The sequence below is a fragment of the Macaca mulatta genome, chromosome 11, assembly GCF_049350105.2.
Source record: "Macaca mulatta isolate MMU2019108-1 chromosome 11, T2T-MMU8v2.0, whole genome shotgun sequence".
Taxonomy (NCBI): domain Eukaryota; kingdom Metazoa; phylum Chordata; class Mammalia; order Primates; family Cercopithecidae; genus Macaca; species Macaca mulatta.
In genome coordinates, this window is record NC_133416.1 from 130,570,240 (window position 1) to 130,589,243 (window position 19,004).

At 43.5% G+C, this 19,004-nt stretch overlaps 1 protein-coding gene across 17 annotated transcripts in view; it reads right to left on the bottom strand.

Annotated features, from left to right (window-relative positions):
- MPHOSPH9 (M-phase phosphoprotein 9) overlaps positions 1-19,004 on the bottom strand; it is an 83,223-nt gene that overhangs the window by 17,336 nt on the left and 46,883 nt on the right. For all 17 annotated transcript variants that reach the window (XM_015153064.3, XM_077955587.1, XM_077955588.1 and 14 more), the window contains 3 exons: positions 12,654-12,701; positions 11,060-11,124; positions 7,467-7,568 (listed from right to left, as the gene is read on the bottom strand). In XM_015153064.3, coding sequence (XP_015008550.3) covers positions 7,467-7,568; positions 11,060-11,124; positions 12,654-12,701 — 215 coding nt within the window. The remainder of the gene's footprint in view (positions 1-7,466; positions 7,569-11,059; positions 11,125-12,653; positions 12,702-19,004) is intronic.

Consider the following 19,004-nt stretch of genomic DNA (forward strand, 5'->3'; position numbering starts at 1 on the left):
TGTCTTCTCTCTGTCCCCTTTCACGACCAAACATTTTAGAGCTGTCTCTTTTATCTACATTCACTTCAATTCCAGTCACTCTTTCCCTCTTTTTTTTTTTTTTTTTTGAGCGGAGTCTCGCTCTGTTGCCCAGGCTGGAGTGCAGTGGCGCGATCTCGGCTCACTGCAAGCTCCGCCTCCTGGGTTCACACCATTCTCCTGCTTCAGCCTCCCGAGTAGCTGGGACTACAGGCGCCTGCCACCATGCCCAGCTAATTTTTTGTGTTTTTAGTAGAGACAGGGTTTCACCGTGTTAGCCAGGATGGTCTCAATCTCCTGACCTCGTGATCCGCCCACCTCGGCCTCCCAAAGTGCTGGGATTACCCGCCCGGCCCAGTTTTTAAATTAAGAACTATTTCAGGGCCGGGCGCGTTGGCTCATGCCTGTAATCCTAGCACTTTGGGAGGCCAAGGTGGGCAGATCACAAGGTCAAGAGATCAAGACCATCCTGGCTAACACAGTGAAACCCCATCTCTACTAAAAATACAAAAAAAAAATTAGCTGGGCGTGGTGGTGGGCACGTGTAGTCCCAGCTACTTGGGAGGATGAGGCAGGAGAATGGCGTGAACCCAGGAGGTGGAGTTTGCAGTGAGCCAAGATCGTTCCACTGCACTCCAGCCCGGGCAACAGAGCAAGACTCCATCTAAAAAAAAAATAAAAAAAAATAAAAAAAACTATTTCAAACATTCTTGGAAAATTACAAAGAATACAATAACAAGCATCTACTCACCCATTCTCAGTTTTAATAAATGCTGAGATCTTGCCAATTTTTTTTTTTTCCTTGAGACGGAGTCTTGCTCTTTCACCCAGGCTGGAGTGCAGTGGTGTGATCTCGGCTCCCTGCAACCTCTGCCTACCGGGTTCAAGCAATTCTCCTGCCTCAGCCTCCAGAGTAGCTGGGATTATAGGGGCCCACCACTGTGCCCAGCTAAGTTTTGTATTTTTAGTAGTGATGGGGTTTCATCATGTTGGCCAAACTCCTGACCTCAAGTGATCTGCCCACCTCGGCCTCCCAAAGTGCTGGGATTACAGGAGTAAGCCACGGCGCCCAGCCCAATCTTGCCAAATTTGTATTTAATTAGAAGACCAAGTTTTATGTATATAGTTGTATTTTTTTTAATTACACAGAAGGCATAATGTATTAATAAACATTTTTAAATGTCTTTTGGTTTTTTTGAGACAGGGTTTTACCCTGTCCCCCAGGCTGAAGTGCAGTGGCATGATCATGGCTCAGTATAGCCTCGACCCTCAGGCTCAAGCGATTCTCCCACCTCAGCCTCCCAAGCAGCTGGAACCACCAACCACCACACCCAGCTTTTTTTTTTAAGACAGAGTCTCGCTCTGTCACCCAGGCTAGAGTGCAGTGCTACCTCCCAGGTTCAAGCAATTCTCCTGCCTCAGCCCCGCGAGTAGCTGGGATTACAGGTGCATGCCACCACACCCGGCTAATTTTTTTGTATTTTTAGTAGAGACAGGGTTTCACCATGTTGGTAAGGCTGATCTCAAACTCCTGACCTCATGATCCACCTGCCTCAGCCTACCAAAGTGCTAGGATTACAGGCGTGAGCCACCGCATCCGACCACTAACTTTTTGTATTTTTTGTAGAGATGGGGTTTTGCCATGTTGCCCAGGCTGGTCTCAAACTCCTGGGCTCAAGCGATTTCCCCACCTTGGCCTCCCAAAATGCTGAAATTATAGGCGTGAGCCACCACACCTGGCCTTTAATGCTTTCTCTGTTCAATGTTATGTTTGAAATTTATCTGTGTTAGTACATATAAGCTCTATTCATTTTAATCATTTACCAATAGTATGAATATATTTGTCCTTTCTCCCTGCAGTGGAAATGTGGCTTTTAATATGCAGCCTTTCGTTAATGCTAAAATTAACACGTGTGAAAATGCCCCTAAGGCAAACATCTTAACACGGAACTGTGGGATCTGGGGCGTGCACATCTTCAACCTCTCTGGATGTTGCCAAATCACTCTCTAGACAAGATGTATCCACTGTCATTCATTACTTTGAGAGTTCCTGTTTCTCCATATCTTTTGCCAAACGTTAAAGTGATCCAATTTTAAGTCTGACCTGTCCGACGGTGTGAATTGTATCTTATCGTTTTAATGTGCATTTTCATGACAATTAACATGTTCTCATTTTTATTAGCCATCACGGTTCTATGAACTGCTTGTTATATTCTTTTACCATTTTTTGTTAAGAAAGTTATCCTTTTCTTATTGATTTGTAAGAGTTCTTTCAGGGCTGGGCGTGGTGGCTCAAGCCTGTAATCCCAGCACTTTGGGAGGCCGAGACAGGCGGATCACGAGGTCAGAAGATCGAGACCATCCTGGCTAACACAGTGAAACCCCGTCTCTACTAAAAAATACAAAAAAACTAGCCAGGCGAGGTGGCGGGCGCCTGTAGTCCCAACTACTTGGGAGGCTGAGGCAGGAGAATGGCCAGAACCCGGGAGGCAGAGCTTGCAGTGAGCCGAGATCCGGCCACTGTACTCCAGCCTGGGCGACAGAGCGAGACTCCGTCTCAAAAAAAAAAAAAAAAAAAAAAGGGTTCTTTCATCTTCTGGATACTTTTCCTTTATTCGTTCCTGTTCACTTTAAAAATATATCAGCCAGAGCCAGGTACAGTGGCTCACACCTGTAATCCCAGCACTTTGGGAAGCCAAGGCAGGCGGATCACTTGAGGTCAGGAGTTCGAGACCAGCCTGGCCAACAAGGTAAAACCCCATCTCTACTAAAAATACAAAATTTAGCGGGCATGGTGGCGCATGCCTGTAGTCCCAGCTACTCGGGAGGCTGAGGTGGGAGAATCGTTTGAACTCGGGAGGCAAAGGTTGCAGTGAGCCAAGACTGCGCCATTGCACTCCAGCCTGGGCGACAGAGCAAGACTTTGTCTCAAAAATAAAATAAAATATCAGCCAGGAGCTGTGGCTCACGCCTATAATCTCAGTACTTTGGGAGGCTGAGGTGGGCAGATCACTTGAGGTCAGGAGTTTGAGACCAGCCCGGCCAACATGGCAAAACCCCATCTCTACTAAAAATATAAAAATTAACTGGACATGGTAGCGGGCACCTGTAATCCCAGTTACTCAGGAGGCTGAGGCAGGAGAATCGCTTGAACATGGGAAGCAGAGGTTACGGGGAGCCGAGATTGTGCCACTGCACTCCAGCCTGGGTGACAGAGGAAGACTCCATCTCAAAAAAAAAAAGAAAATTTATATATATATACACACACACATATATATGTATATATATATACACACACACACGTATATATATACACATATATATACACATATATATACACATATATATACATGTGTGTGTGTGTATATATATAATATCTCAAGCACACATAGACATACAGGTAATACTCATGCACCAACCATCCAGCTTTATAAAATCTTGGTTATATATTCTTTAAATTAAGAGTAGAACACTATAAAGACAACTAAAGCCCCTGTGCACCTCTCTAATCTCATTCTTTCCCTCCCAAAAGCAAACATTTATTCTAAATTTGTGTTCAGCATTCCCATGCAAGTTTTCATACTTTTACTACATTTGCATGAACCCATAAGAAATAAAAAATTGCTTCACATTCTAAAGTCAATATAAATAGTATCCTATTTCTTCTGCAACTCGTTTTTTGTTGTTCTATATTATGTCCTTAAGATTAATCCATGTTGACTATCTAGCTGAGGATCAGCAAATTCTCTCTGTAAAGGGCCAGATAGTAAACACTTGAGGTTTTATGGGCCAGTGTCTGTTGCAACTACTTCACTTTGCTGTTGCACAAAAGCAGCCAAAGACGATATGTAAGTGAATAAGCTTGCGTTCCATAAAAATTTTATTCGTGGACACCAAAATTTGAATGTCATACAGTTTTCTTTTTTTTTTTTTTTTTTTTTTTTTGGGGACAGAGTCTCACTTTCTCACCCAGGCTGGAATGCAGTGGTGCAATCTTGGCTCACTGGAATGTCTGCCTCCCAGGTTCAAGCGATTCTCCTGCCTCAGCCTCCTGAGTAGCTGGGACTACGGGTGCGTGCCACCACACCCAGTTAATTTTTGTATTTTTAGTAGAGATGAGGTTTTGCCATATTGGCCAGGCTGGTCTCGAACTCCTGACCTCAGGTGATCCACCCACCTCAGCCTCCCAAAGTTCTGGGATTACAGGTGTGAGCCACCACGCCCAGCCTGCATTCACTCTTGAGTACACTCTGAATGGGCTTCTACTGATAATCACTCTATCCAAACTGTTCACTAAGCATTAGCCTCCAGCTTGCAAAGACCTTGCAGTCTTCACCTTGATCTCTCAAGCAGCAATGTGAGATTATGACATATATTATACATCAGTTTTCGTCCACAATTCCTGGCTCATAACTTCCATATCCCTTGTTGCAGTCAACAGAATATCTAACCTTCTCCTGTCTTCCTTTTACCTTACCAGGGTAGGACTCTAATCTGATCATGGGTCATAAGACTCTCATTCAAATCAGAGGGTCCTGCTTCATCCTCTGGAGGAAGGAATGCTGCACAAAGAGGCCAAGAAGGATCTGAACAGACAGGCCTTGCTAGGTTTAGATCACATCCTTTCTGTCCAATCACATTTCAACACAGCTGTCCAAGCTTCAATCAGGCCTATCCAACGAAGCCTCCATAAAACGCCCAAGAGGACAGGGCTCCAGAGCTTCTGGAGAGCTGAACAAGAGCTCATCCACGCGCTGGGGGGCGTGGCACACCCCATCTCTACAGGGAAAGAAACTCCTGTGCTGGAGATCCTCCAGACCTTACTCTGTATCTCTTCAACTGGTTGTTTTTTTGTATCCTTTAAAATACCATCTGTAATAAATTGGTAAACATGTTTCTCTGAGTTATACGAGCCACTCTGGCAAATTAATCAAACCCAAAGAGAGGGTTATGGGAACCTCAACTTGAAGCCAGTTGCTTAGACGTTCTGGAGGCCTGGACTTACAAATGGTGTCTGAAATGGGGTAGTCTTGGGGACTGAGCCCTCAGCTTATGGGATCTGACCCTATCTCTGGGTAGATAGTATCAGAGATGAATGGGAGGCCACCCAGCTGGGTGCCATGAAGAACTGATTGCTCGCTTGCTGGTGAGGAGAAATACCACACATTCTGGGTCACAAAAGTCCTCTGAGTCTATTGTTGTGCTGGTGTGAGAGCACGGGGAAAACACAGGTTGGGTTTTGCACTCAATACCGGTAGCTGCTTGTTTTCCTCTAGCTTTTTGGCAGCGCTTTCTCGGGTTCCTTTGCCAGCTCTCCCTATCCAACACCAGTGTCAGAGTTCTTGCCCCAGGCCTGCTTCTCACTAAACACACTCAGTTGGCATCCATTCTACAACTTTAGGCACCATCTAGAAAGAGATGACTCCAATTTTTTTTTTTTTTTTTTTTTTTTTTTGAGACGGAGTCTCACTCTGTCGCCCAGGCTGGAGTGCAGTGGCGTGATCTCGACTCACTGTAAGCTTCGTCTCCCGGGTTCACACCATTCTCCTGCCTCAGCCTCCCAAGTGGCTGGGACTACAGGCGGTCACCACCACGCCTGGCTAATTTTTTGTATTTTTTGTAGAGATGGGGTTTCACCATGTTAGCCAGGATGGTCTCGATCTCCTGACCTCGTGATCTGCCTGCCTCAGCCTCCCAAAGTGCTGGGATTACAGACGTGAGCCACCGTGCCCAGCACGACTCCAAAATTTATCACTCCATCCTAAAACTTATTTTTGAGCTCCAAACTCATTTATAATTGCCTATTTGATTTCTACTTGGAATCAATATGAAAACTATTCAAGATGGAAATTCTGATCTCTTCCCTAAGTTCAACATATGAACTAGGTACCTCTAGTTGTTCGAGACAGAAACCAAGGAATTATTACAACACCTCCCTTTCTTACCTTGCCATCCAATCCACAACCACATCCTATAGATCCTACCTCTAGAATCTCTCCCGAAGATTCTCTTTTGTCTATTTCTGTGACCACCACCCAGCTAACACCATCTCTCTCCTAGCACTGCACCAGCCTAACTAGTCTCCTGCTTCCATTCCTACTCCTTCTTCTTTCCTGCTTCTTTCCTACTCCATCTTCTCATGACAGGTACCTTAATAACAATTAGATAACATCATTTTACCACATAAAAACCTTCAAAGGCTTCCCAATGGACTTAGGGCAAGATCCAACTCTTAACCATGGCTTAGAAAGCTATAAATGTTCAATCTCTGATTTCATCTAGGGCGATTTTGCCTCTTGCTGGAAATATTCAAGCCACACTAACCTCCCTTAGGTTCTTCAAACATGCTAAGCTCTTTCCTACCTGAGGACTTAGCAAGGCAATTTCTCTGCATGAACCACCTCCCAGACACCCCACCCCGCCTATCCCTCACCCCACACCTTCTGCTCCAGCAACTCTATGCAGAGGTGACTCCTCTGCTTATGAGCCTCCTCCAAAGAAAGGTCTTCCCTGGCCCCCAACCCGAAGCTCTCTCTTTTATCTCTCTCAAATGTTCAATTTGTTACTTACATCTTTTCTTTAAAAAAAAAAGAAGAAGAAGAAGAATTTTCCATGTTCTACTAAAATTAATTAACAAAGACTTAGAAAAAGCTTCTCTTAAAATTTATTTTATTTTATAGAGATGGTCTCTCGCCATGTTGTCCAGACTGGTCTGGAACTCCTGGTCTCTAGCGATCCTCCCACCTTGGCTTTCCAAAATGCTGGAATTACAGACATGAACCACTGTGCCCAGCCCTAGAAAGAGCTCCTCATTTGACAATTACAACTTGGGTCACAAATTACAATTTAAAATCATTTTTCTGATAAATGTTATTATAAAGTTATTATTTACTTATTAATATTCTTCATTTACACCAAAATCATAATAAAAGCCAGTTCTAATATAAAAATAATGTATTCTTTAAGGGTATCACCAAGACAATGCTGAGATTACAGCCAAGCTAATTCTGAAAGAACTAAAAAACTAGAAAGAAAACCCATACAACCTAATGAAGATCGATCTTCATAGTTCCTTCCATAACTTGGGAATAAAATGTCTAAAATTTTAGGGCTAAAAGACCTTTTGAGATGTTCTAGCCTCTTGTCCTTATTTTTACAGATAATAAAAATGAATTCCGAAAACGGTAAGTGACTTGCCTAAGGTCACACAGCTGGGCAAAGAACAAAATACATTCCAAGGATCCCAATTTGATCCTACTATATTTCCTCATTTTAGCAAATGCCTCTGCATAAGAGGGTTTACAATGTTCAGTAATTAATTTAACACATCTAAGTTCTGTAATGACATTTAACCCTGACTTTCTTATGATTTAGACAGATGAGCTTCCCATCTTAATAAAAGCATGCACCTATTTCTAGCTTTACAGAGAGTAAATGAAATAACTTACTTGGCACGCGAGGGTCTCACATGAATTCTAGAATTGTGACGAAGGCTTAACATATTTTCATGTTCTACTTGCTTGACCTGAGCTTCAAGTTTTGAAATCATTCTAATTCAAAAGCAATAAAGATAAATTAAGTACATTTCAACAAATTTAAAATATAGCTCAACCACAGTTTATTTAACAGGTCTTCCTAAAAAATGGGTGGTAAAAGAGTTGCAAGTCTATGGCTGGGAACGGTGGCTCACCCCTGTAATCCCAGCACTTTGGGAGGCCGACACAGGTGGATCACAAGGTCAAGAGATAGAGACCATCCTGTTCAAGGTGGTGAAACCCCGTCTCTACTGAAAATACAAAAATTGGCTGGGCATGGTGGTTGGTGCGCACCTGTAGTCCCAGCTACTCGGGGGGCTGAAGCAGGAGAATCACTTGAACCCGGGAGGTGGAGGTTGCAGTGAGCCAAGATCACACCAGCCTGGCAACAGAGTGAGACTCTGTCTCAAAAAAAAAAAAGAGTTGCAAGTCCATAAACCTTTTTCATAGTAAAACATCACCATTATTTAAAAAGCTAAATAGGCCAGGTGCGGTGGCTCACACCTGTAATCCCAACACTTTGGTAGGCTGAGGTGGGTGGATCATCTGAAGTCAGGAGTTCAAGACCAGCCTGGCCAGCACGGTGAAACCCCCATCTCTACTAAAAATACAAAATCAGCCAGGTGTGGTGGCATTCGCCTGTAATCCTAGTTACTCGGGAGACCAAGGCAGGAGAATCAGCTTGAACCCGGGAGGTGGAGGTTGCAGGGAGCCATTATCTCGCCACTTCACTCCAGCCTGGGCGACAGAGCAAGACTCTGTCTCAAAAAAGAAAAAAAAATAAAACAAAAGCTAAACAAAAATCAGTGACTATAAATAGAAAAATAGAAAAACAAATACGTTAAAACTCTACAAAGGAACATTTCCCATACAACTGAATAAAAAGGAACAAATGGACTTAATATCACAAGTTATATAAATTTGACTACAGATCAAAACATAACACTTATAAATAAAAATAAAATTAAATTGTCAAATAAACTGCATTCTAATGTGTTTAATCCTAATATGTATATAACCATGCATACAATAGGTAGCACTTTCACAAACGAGGAAGCAGGCTTAACTTCCAAAAACAGAGCTTTAAAAAAAAAAAAATGAAAAATAAAAAAAAAAACCTTTCTAATTTTTAAAAGAAGCCAAGGCTAAAATATTGCAAACAACCTACAGGTATTTCACCTGATTTGTGCCATGTTCAAAATGAAAGCCTATTTTCAAGTTTACCAAAAGAAAATAACTACTCTGGCCAACTGACTATTTTAAAGATATCCTGGCATTCATGCTGTTCTTTCTTCCCCCCTTTAAGAGATGAGGTCTCACTCTGTCACCCAGGCTGGAGTGCAGTGGCATGATCATTGCTTGTTGCAGCCTCAAATCCCTGTGCTTAAGAGATGCTCTTGCCTCAGTCTCCCAAGTAGCTGGGAGTACAGGTGCACGCTGCCATGCCTGGCTTGTTCTTTTAAGCTCTGTGTATGACTTCATTTTACCTTTCAAACTCGAATTCTTACCTACTCTGATGCAAGGAAGGTTTGAGAAATAATAGCTCTAACAAGGCTGATGTTTTATACCAATCTGATAAGAAAGTTATCACTAGAACTGAATGAATCACAGAAGAGAGGCAGATGAGAAACCTAGACAGCATTTCTGTTCTTCTCTATGAGAACTTAAGACTGCAGTAGAATTTCTAAATAAGGGATATTACTTATATCCAAATACAAACATAAAATTTGCTTTTGAACCAGTTTAAATATTTCTCTTTTCTATCTTTCATTTTTCTGGGGGGCGGGGGCACTAGGGGGGAGACAGTCTTGCTCTGTCACCCAGGCTGGAGTACAGTGGCATAATCTTGGCTCACTGCAACCTCCGTCTCCAGAGTTCAAGCGATTCTCCTGCCTCACCCTCCTGAGTAGCAGGGATTACAGGCGTGCACCACCATGCCCAGCTAATTTTTGTATTTTTAGTAGAGAAAGGGTTTTGCCATGTTGGCCAGGCTGGTCTTGAACTCCCAACCTCAGGTAATTTTCCCACCTCAGCCTCCCAAAGTGCTGAGATTACAGGCGTGAGCCACTGCACCCAACCCAGTTTGGATATTTCTAATCATTTGCAATAGATACCATTTACGATTCTGTCCCTACCTAATTAAACAAATCAGATCATTAATACAGTCTCCAACCAGGTCTTTCTGAAAGTAGATGACCATAATTTTGGTGTTAATGCTGTTTTCTTTTTGAAGCACAAACATAATTCCGTGAACTAAGCTGCTTCTTAAAAGTTCTTTCCAGTGGTTAAATATCATTTGGATTTTAACCTATGCTGAAAAAAATACATAATGTTTAGGAAAATATCCACCTATGAGGCACAACCACCAATACCTTTTAATCACTTAAAACATCTTGTTTGAAACCAGGTGCAGTAGCGCATGCCTGTAATCCCAGCACTTTGTGTGGATGAAGCGAGAGGATCACTTGAGGCCGAGAGACTGAGACCAGCCAGGGCAACACAGCAAAACCCTACTTCTAAAAAAAGTTTTTAAAAATCAGCCAGGCTTGCTAGGCTCCATGGCTTACACCTATAATCCCAGCAATCTGGCAAGCCGAGGCAGGCAGATCACTTGAGGTCAGGAGTTCAAGACCAGCCTGGCCAATATGGCGAAACCCTGTCTCTATCAAAAATACAAAAAATTAGCTGGGTGTGGTGGCACACTCCTATAGTCCCAGCTACTCAGGAGGCTGAGGCAGGAGAATTGCTTGAACCCAAGAGAAGGAGGTTGCAGTGAGCCGAGATTGTGCCACTGCACTCCAGCCTGAATGACAGAGTAAGACTGTCAACGACAACAAAAAAAAAAATCAGCCAGCCATGATGATGAGCACTTGTAGTCCCAACTATTCAGGAAGCTGAGGCAGGAAGATTGCTTGAGCCCAGGAATTCACAGTCAACCTAGGCAACATATTGAGACCCTGTCTCTTTAAAAAAAAAAAAAAAAAAAAAAAAGAGAGAGAGAGAGAGAGAGAGAGAAGAAATCTTGTTTGGCTAAAATGAAATGTATTTCCATGTCAAGGGAAAATTAAGATAAAACTAGTTCTCAAACTGCTTAAAAATCCTCAAGAGGCCGGGCGTGGTGGCTCAAGCCTGTAATCCCAGCACTGTGGGAGGCTGAGACGGGTGGATCACGAGGTCAGGAGATCGAGACCATCCTGGCTAACACGGTGAAACCCCGTCTCTACTAAAATACAAAAAAATTAGCCGGGCGTGGTGGCGGGTGCCTGTAGTCCCAGCTACTTGGGAGGCTGAGGCAGGAGAATGGCGTAAACCTGGGAGGCGAAGCTTGCAGTGAGCTGAGATCCGGCCACTGCACTACAGCCTGGGTGACAGAGCGAGACTCCATCTCAAACAACAACAACAACAACAAAAAATCCTCAAGAAAAAATTCCTTCTCATCATGTTCAATACAGACACATAAAAGAACAATTGAGGTATGTGTACATTAGTAAGATAATACATTTTACCTTTTCAAATCAGAAATCTGAGTATATGCATCAAGTAATTTGTTCTCAGTTGTATTTAATGCATCCTATGGAAATAAAGGAGAAATTCAGATAACTGAAGACAAATATTCAGATGTATCATTTTAAAATGCATAAAAGAAAATGAATCTAAGGCTAAACCGACTAGCTACAAAACATACTCAGCAAGTAGGGCATAAACCATACAGCCAGGAAGAACAGTTCAAGGAAAACAAATGAGAGGAAAGCACCGGCCTATACAAGTCACTCTGTGTAAGTGCCCTGGGTAACAGATACAGCCCATTATACTTTGCTTAATTAGAAACAAACCAGTGTTAAAATAACTTGACTAAAACCTCAGAAGGATGGTAAAACAAATATTTTCAATGAGATTAGATATCATGGGATCTGCTCCTGAACCCTCAGAACGGTTTGACTGCCAAGCTATGCAGGCCTTTTTGCTAAGCTTCAATAACCACAACTCTCCATTCTGTGCAACAGAAATACCTGGGCCCCACTTACACCATCGTTGAAGGGTTTTACTGAATGCAAATACGTAGTCTCCAAACAGAGCTTTCATAAAGAATTCAAACATAATCGATAAACTCAACCCTACCAAAAGCTAATGCAGTGAAAATCAAAGCTTGATATTTAATCAGTATTAAATGTCTGGGTACAGTGGCTCATGCCTGTAATCCCAGTACTCAGGGAGGCTGACACGGGTGGATCACTTGAGGTCAGGAATTGGAGACCAGCCTGGCCAACGTGGTGAAATCCCATCTCTACTAAAAATATAAAAATTAGCTGGGGCCAGGCGCGGTGGCTCAAGCCTGTAATCCCAGCACTTTGGGAGGCCGAGACGGGCGGATCACAAGGTCAGGAGATCGAGACCAGCCTGGCTAATACGGTGAAACCCCGTCTCTACTAAAAAAATACAAAAAACTAGCCGGGTGAGGTGGCGGGCGCCTGTAGTCCCAGCTACTCGGGAGGCTGAGGCAGGAGAATGGCGTAGACCCGGGAGGCGGAGCTTGCAGTGAGCTGAGATGCGGCCACTGCACTCCAGCCTGGGCGACAGAGCGAGACTCTGTCTCAAAAAAAATAAATAAATAAATAATAAAAATAAAAATAAAAATAAAAATAAAAATTAGCTGGGCATGGTGGCGCACACCTGTAATCCCAGCTACTTGGGAGGCTAAGGCAGAAGAATTGCTTGAACCCAGGAGGCAGAGGTTGTGGTGAGCTGAGATCACACCACCGCACTCCAACCTGGGTGTCACAAAACAAACAGTATTAAATAATAATTTGCATCTGTATGGTACCTTATACTTTTTTGAACAATTTCATTTCAAATGCAATAGCCATTCAATAAATATTTGTTAGATGAATGAATCTAACAAACTTGTCAGTTAAATGGGGCAGGTATTTGAAAATAAGGATACTGAAACAGGATGAGCAAGGTTCTAGTTCCAACAGCTATGGAGGGTGCATGAAGGAGTGCAAGGAGGAGGAAGAGTCAGATCCCTTGATTTCCAATCCAGTGTTTCTACCTCTGCATGAAATCTGCATGAAATCTAGAACATAAACCATTACCCCTTACCTTTACTCTCCTGTGTTCTTTTCCAAGGGACTCATACTCTCCTAAAAGCTACAAGGAAAAAAAAATACCACAAAATTCAACGTTATTCTACCAACTGAGGTACAGTCTACAAAATAACTGCCTATAGCCTTCAAAAATGCCAATGTCATGAAAGAGAAAGGTCAATAGAGAACTGGTGATTCAATGTAAAGGGAATGGGACAATTCTCAATTTCTGGAATGGTTTCTATACATTTGATATTATTTAATTATCAAATATTATTTAAATATCAAATAATATTTAAATAAAGGTGGATGCAGTGGCTCATACCCATAATCCCAACACTTTGGGAGGCTGAGGAGGGAAGATCACTTGAGGCCAGGAGCTGGAGATCAGCCTAGGGAACAGAGCAAGACCTTGCCTCTTCAAAAAAAAAAAGAGCTGGGCTCGGTGGCTCACGCCTGTAATCCTAGCACTTTGGGAGGCTGAGGTGGAAGGATTGCTTGAGCCTGAAAGTTCAAGAGTTCAAGGCTACAGTGAGCTATGATCGTGCCACTGCATTCTAACCTGGGGGACAAAGAGAGACTCCATCTTAAAATAAAAATAGCTGAACATGGAGATACATGCTTATAGATTCAGGAGGCTCACTTGAGCCTGGGAGGTTGAGACTGCAGTGAGCTTGCAGTGAGATTGCACCACTGCGACCCTGTCTCAAAATAAAATATCAATACCATTTAAGTATTTTAAAAGACTAAAATTTGCATTGCTCTTTTTGGAACTATTACTTTTATGTTTTATTTATTTATTTTTTTAGATGGAGTCTTGCTCTGTCGCCAGGCTGATGTGCAGTGGCTCACTGCAACCTCTGCCTCCCTGGTTCAAGCAATTCTCCTGCCTCAGCCTCCCGAGTAGCTGAGATTATAGGCGCCGCCACCAGGCCCAGCTAATTTGTGTATTTTTAGTAGAGACGGGGTTTTCATCATGTTGGCCAGGATGGTCTTGATCTCTTGACCTCATATTTGCCCACCTCAGCCTCCCAAAGTGCTGGGATTACAGGTGTGAGCCACCGTGTTCAGCCTTTTTTTTTTTTTTTTGAGCTGGAGTCTTGCTCCATCACCCAGCCTGAAATGCAGTGGCATGATCTCAACTCACTGCAACCTCCACCTCCCAGATTCAAGCAATTCTCCCACCTCAGCCTCCTGAGTAGCTGGAATTACATGCATGTGCCACCATGCTCAGCTAATTTTTGTATTTTTAGTAGAGACGGCATCTGATTATGTTGGCCAGGCTTGTCTCGAACTCCTGACCTCAAGAGATCCACCTGCCTTGGCCTCCCAAAGTGCTGGGATTATAGGTGTGAACCTCCACACCTGGCCTATTGTATGTTACTTTTTGCTAAGTTAGTTCTACACAGTAAAAGCACAATGCCAAAGTCTTTATTTAAAAATATATATATGTGAGGCTGGGCACAGAGGCTCACGCCTGCAATCCCAGCTCTTTGGGAGGCCAAGGTGGGCGGATCACTTGAGCTGAGGAGTTCAAGACCAGCCTGGCCAACATAGCGAAACCTTGTCTCTATTAAAAATATAAAAAGATTAGCTGGGTGCAGTGGCGCCTGCCTGTAATCCTGGCAGACTAATCCCGCCTGACTAATTTTGTAAAAATACAAAATTCCCTACTCGGGAGGCTGAGGCAGGAGAATGGCGTGAACCTGGGAGGCAGAGCTTGCAGTGAGCCGAGATCCTGCCACTACACTCCAGCCTGGGCAACAGAGCAAGACTCCATCTCAAAAAAAAAAAAAAAAAAAAAAGGTTAACTCAGAATAATGAACACTACAGAAACTGTCTAATGGAAGCCACAATATTCTCAAAAAAAAAAAATTAGTCTCAAAACAGGAACAAAAAGCTACTAAAAATGATCAATCAGAAAAAGAGTTACTAGAAACTAAAAAAACAAAACAAAAAAAAAAAACAAAAAAAAATATTGTTAGAAAATTTCGGCATACCAAGGATAAAAAGATGATCCTAAAAAACTTCCAGAGGCCGGGCGCGGTGGCTCAAGCCTGTAATCCCAGCACTTTGGGAGGCCGAGATGGGCGGATCACGAGGTCAGGAGATCGAGACCATCCTGGCTGACACGGTGAAACCCCGTCTCTACTAAAAAAAAAAAAAAATACAAAAACTTAGCCAGGCGAGGTGGCGGGCGCCTGTAGTCCCAGCTACTCGGGAGGCTGAGGCAGGAGAATGGCGTAAACCCGGGAGGCGGAGCTTGCAGTGAGCTGAGATCCGGCCAGTGCACTCCAGCCTGGGCGACAGAGCGAGACTCCGTCTCAAAAAAAAAAAAAAAAAAAAAACTTCCAGAAAGAGAAAAAAAGAACCACATTCAAAAGGAATGAGAAACATGATTATTAAATGCAATGTGGGCCAGGCACGTTGGCTCATGCCTGTAATTCCAGCACTTTGGGAGGCCAGTGCGGGAGTATCGCTTGAGCTCAGGAGTTGGAGACCAGCAAGGGCAACATAGTGAGACCTCATCTCTACAAAAAAATAAAATCAGCCAGGTGTGATAGCCTGTAGTGCCTGTAGTCTCAGCTATCCGAGAGGCTGAGGTAAGATGATCACTTTAGCCCTGGAGGTTGAGGCTGCAGTGAGCTATGAATATGCCTACTGTACTCCAGCCTGGGTGACAGAGTGAGACCCTGTCTCAAAAAAATAATAACAATAAATGCAGTGTGTGATCCTTGATTGGATTCTGGATTAAAAAGTAAAAAACAAAAACATTTATAAAGGATATTATTTAGACAACTGGCAACATTTGAATATAGACAATGTATTTAGATACTAGTATTATATCAATGTTAAGTTTCCTGAGGATGAAAAGTACATTGAGATTATACAGAATGTCTCTATTCTTCAGAGATACCTGTTGAGGTATTTAAGGGTAAATTATCATAGTGTCTAATTTACTCTCAAATATAGTTCAGCAAAAGGAAAAAGTTTGTATCTCTATGGAGACAAAGCAATGCTGTAAGATACAACTGGTAAATCTAGGTGAAGAATATACAAGGGTTTTCATTGTATCATTCTTACAATTTTTCTGCAGGCTTGAAACTTTGAAAGCCATGGGAAGGGAGAGAAAGGAAAAGAATCGATCATGTCATAGGCAATAAAACAAAGCCTTCAAATCTGAAGAAAACATATACCCAGAATCACAATCAGGATCTGGATCTTCATCTTCAGCTAGGACCTAGATCTTCATCCACCACAATTACAGATAATATGTAAAATTCCAGAAATAATAATATCAAGCTGGCCGCAGGGGCTTATACCTGTAATCCCAGCCCTTCGGGAGGCCGAGGCAGGTGGATCACCTGAGGTCAGGAGTTCGAGGGCAGCCTGGCCAATATGGTGAAACCCTGTCTCTACTAAAAATGCAAAAATTAGCTAGGCATGGTGGCATGCGCCTATAACCCCAGCTACTCAGGAGGCTGAGGCAAGAAAATCGTTTGAACCTAGGAAGTGGAGGTTGCAGTGAGCCAAGATCATGTCACTGCCCTCCAGCCTGGGCGACAGAACAAGACTCCGTGTCAAAAAAGAAAGAAAGAGGCCAGGCGCGGTGGCTTACTCCTGTAATTCCCAGCACCTTAGGAGGCTGAGGTGGGCGGATCACCTGAGGTCAGGAGTCCGAGACCAGCAATGGCTAACATGGTGAAACCCTGTTTCCACTAAAAATACAAAAAACTAGCCAGGCGTGGTGGTGCACACCTATAATCCCAGCTACTTGGTAGGCTGAGGCAGGAGAATCGCTTGAACCCAGGAGGCAGAGGCTGCGGTGTGCCGAGATTGTGCCATTGCACTCCAGCATGTGCAATATAAGAGCAAAACTCCGTCTCAAAAAAAAGAAAGAAAGAACAACATCAGTACATTATTTAGAAATACATAAATACTAGAATACGATATACTTCGAGAAAAAAACGAACAAAGGATGTAAAAGGCCTTAATTTTTAAAAAAGAAAAATACTTGAGATTTTTTTTTTTTTTTGAGACAGAGTCTCACTTAGTCGCCCAGGCTGGAGTGCAATGGCGCGATCTCGGCTCACTGCAAGCTCCGCCTCCCGGGTTCACGCCATTCTCCTGCCTCAGCCTCCCAAGTAGCTGGGACTACAGGCGCCCGCCGCCTCGCCCGGCTAATTTTTTGCATTTTTAGTAGAGATGGGGTTTCACCGTGTTAGCCAGGATGGTCTCGATCTCCTGACCTCGTGATCCGCCCACCTCGGCCTCCCAAAGTGCTGGGATTACAGGCGTGAGCCACCGCGCCCAGCAAATACTTGAGATTTAAACCACGTTCACATATGGGAAGAATCAGTATTTCTTTTTTTTTTTTTTTTTTTTGAGATGGAGTCTCGCTCTGTCGCCCAGGCTGGAGTGCAGTGGCCGGATCTCAGCTCACTGCAAGCTCCGCCTCCTGGGTTTACGCCATTCTCCTGCCTCAGCCTCCCGAGTAGCTGGGACTACAGGCGCCCGCCACCTCGCCCGGCTAGTTTTTTGTATCTTTTTTTTTTTAGTAGAGACGGGGTTTCACTATGTTAGCCAGGATGGTCTCGATCTCCTGACCTCGTGATCCGCCCATCTCGGCCTCCCAAAGTGCTAGGATTACAGGCTTGAGCCACCGCGCTCGGCCAAGAATCAGTATTTCAAGTCTCAGCTGTCTCCAAATAAATCTGTAAATTCAGTGCAATTCCAACCAAAAGCAGAGTGACATACTGACGGTATTACTTGTATGAAACAAAACAAAGTCAAGAATAGGCAAAATAATTTTTACAAGAGCAAAAAAACGAGATAAGGAAATGACACCAAAAATCAACACCTGTTATAAAATACTAATAATTAACATGATGTGGTTCCAATTCAGAGACAGACCAATGGAACAGCTCAGAGCCTCAAAACAGATTTACACGAGAAGGAAATATAACGTACAACAGAAGTCCATAAGGGAAGGATAATCTATTAAAAAATGATTCTGGGGCCGGGCGCGGTGGCTCAAGCCTGTAATCCCAGCACTTTGGGAGGCCGAGGCGGGTGGATCACGAGGTCAGGAGATCGAGACTATCCTGGCTAACATGGTGAAACCCCGTCTCTACTAAAAATATAAAAAACTAGCCGGGCGTGGTGGCGGGCGCCTGTAGTCTCAGCTACTTGGGAGGCTGAGGCGGGAGAATGGCGTGAACCCGGGAGGCGGAGCTTGCAGTGAGCCGAGATCACGCCACTGCACTCCAGCCTGGGAGACACAGCGAGACTCCGTCTCAAAAAAAAAAAAAAAAAAATGATTCTGGGACAACTGGTTAATCATCGGGGGCAGGAAGGATCAAGTTCCATTCCTACTCATACCATATATTATATAAGAGGTAATTCTGGGCTGGATGCAGTGGCTTGCGCCTGTAATCCCAACACTTTGGCAGACTGAGGCGGGAGAATCACCTGAGGTCAGGAGTTCAAGACCAGCTTGGCCAACATGGTGAAACTCCGTTTCTACTAAAAATACAAAAAAAAATTAGCCAGGCGTGGTGATGGGTGCCTGTAATCCCAGCTATTTGGGAGGTTGAGGCAGGAGATTGCTTGAAGCCAGGAGGCAGAGGTTGCAGTGAACCAAGATTGCACTATTGCACTCCAGCCAGGACAACAAGAGCAAGACTCCATCTCAAAAACAAACAAAAAACACCCAAAACTTGTATCCCATAAAAATACCACAAATAAAGTGAAAAGCAAGCCACAGGCCAAAAGAAGATGGATGCAATGTGTATAACCATTTCCTCTTAATCACACTTGAAAAATTAAAAGGCTTGACAATACCAAGCACTGGACATAATCTAGAAAAATAAGAATTATCATACAATAATGGCAGGAAAATAAACTGGTACAACCATTTCAGAGAGCAATTTAGCAATATCCAAAAAAGATAACAAAGCTCATATTCTATGTCCCAGTCACTGCATTCAGAGAAAGAGACTATTATTAACAGGCTATATTTCCCAGTAACAGCCACAGCAATATTTCCAGTCCCATAAGCTCTTGCAGAACCTTGCTGTGTTCCATTAAGAGATGATATCCATTTTCCCTCCCCTTGAACCTATGCAGGATTTTGGGATTGTTTAAAAAATAGAATAGAGGCTGGGCACAGTGGCTCATGCCTATAATCCCAGCACTTTGGGAGGCTGAGGTGGGCGGATCACCTGAGATCAGGAGATCGAGACCATTCTGGTCAACATTGTGAAAACCCGTCTCCTACTAAAATACAAAAAATTAGCCAGGCGTGGTGGTGCGCACCTGTACTCCCAGTCACGCAGGAGGCTGAGGCAGGGGAATCCCTTGAACC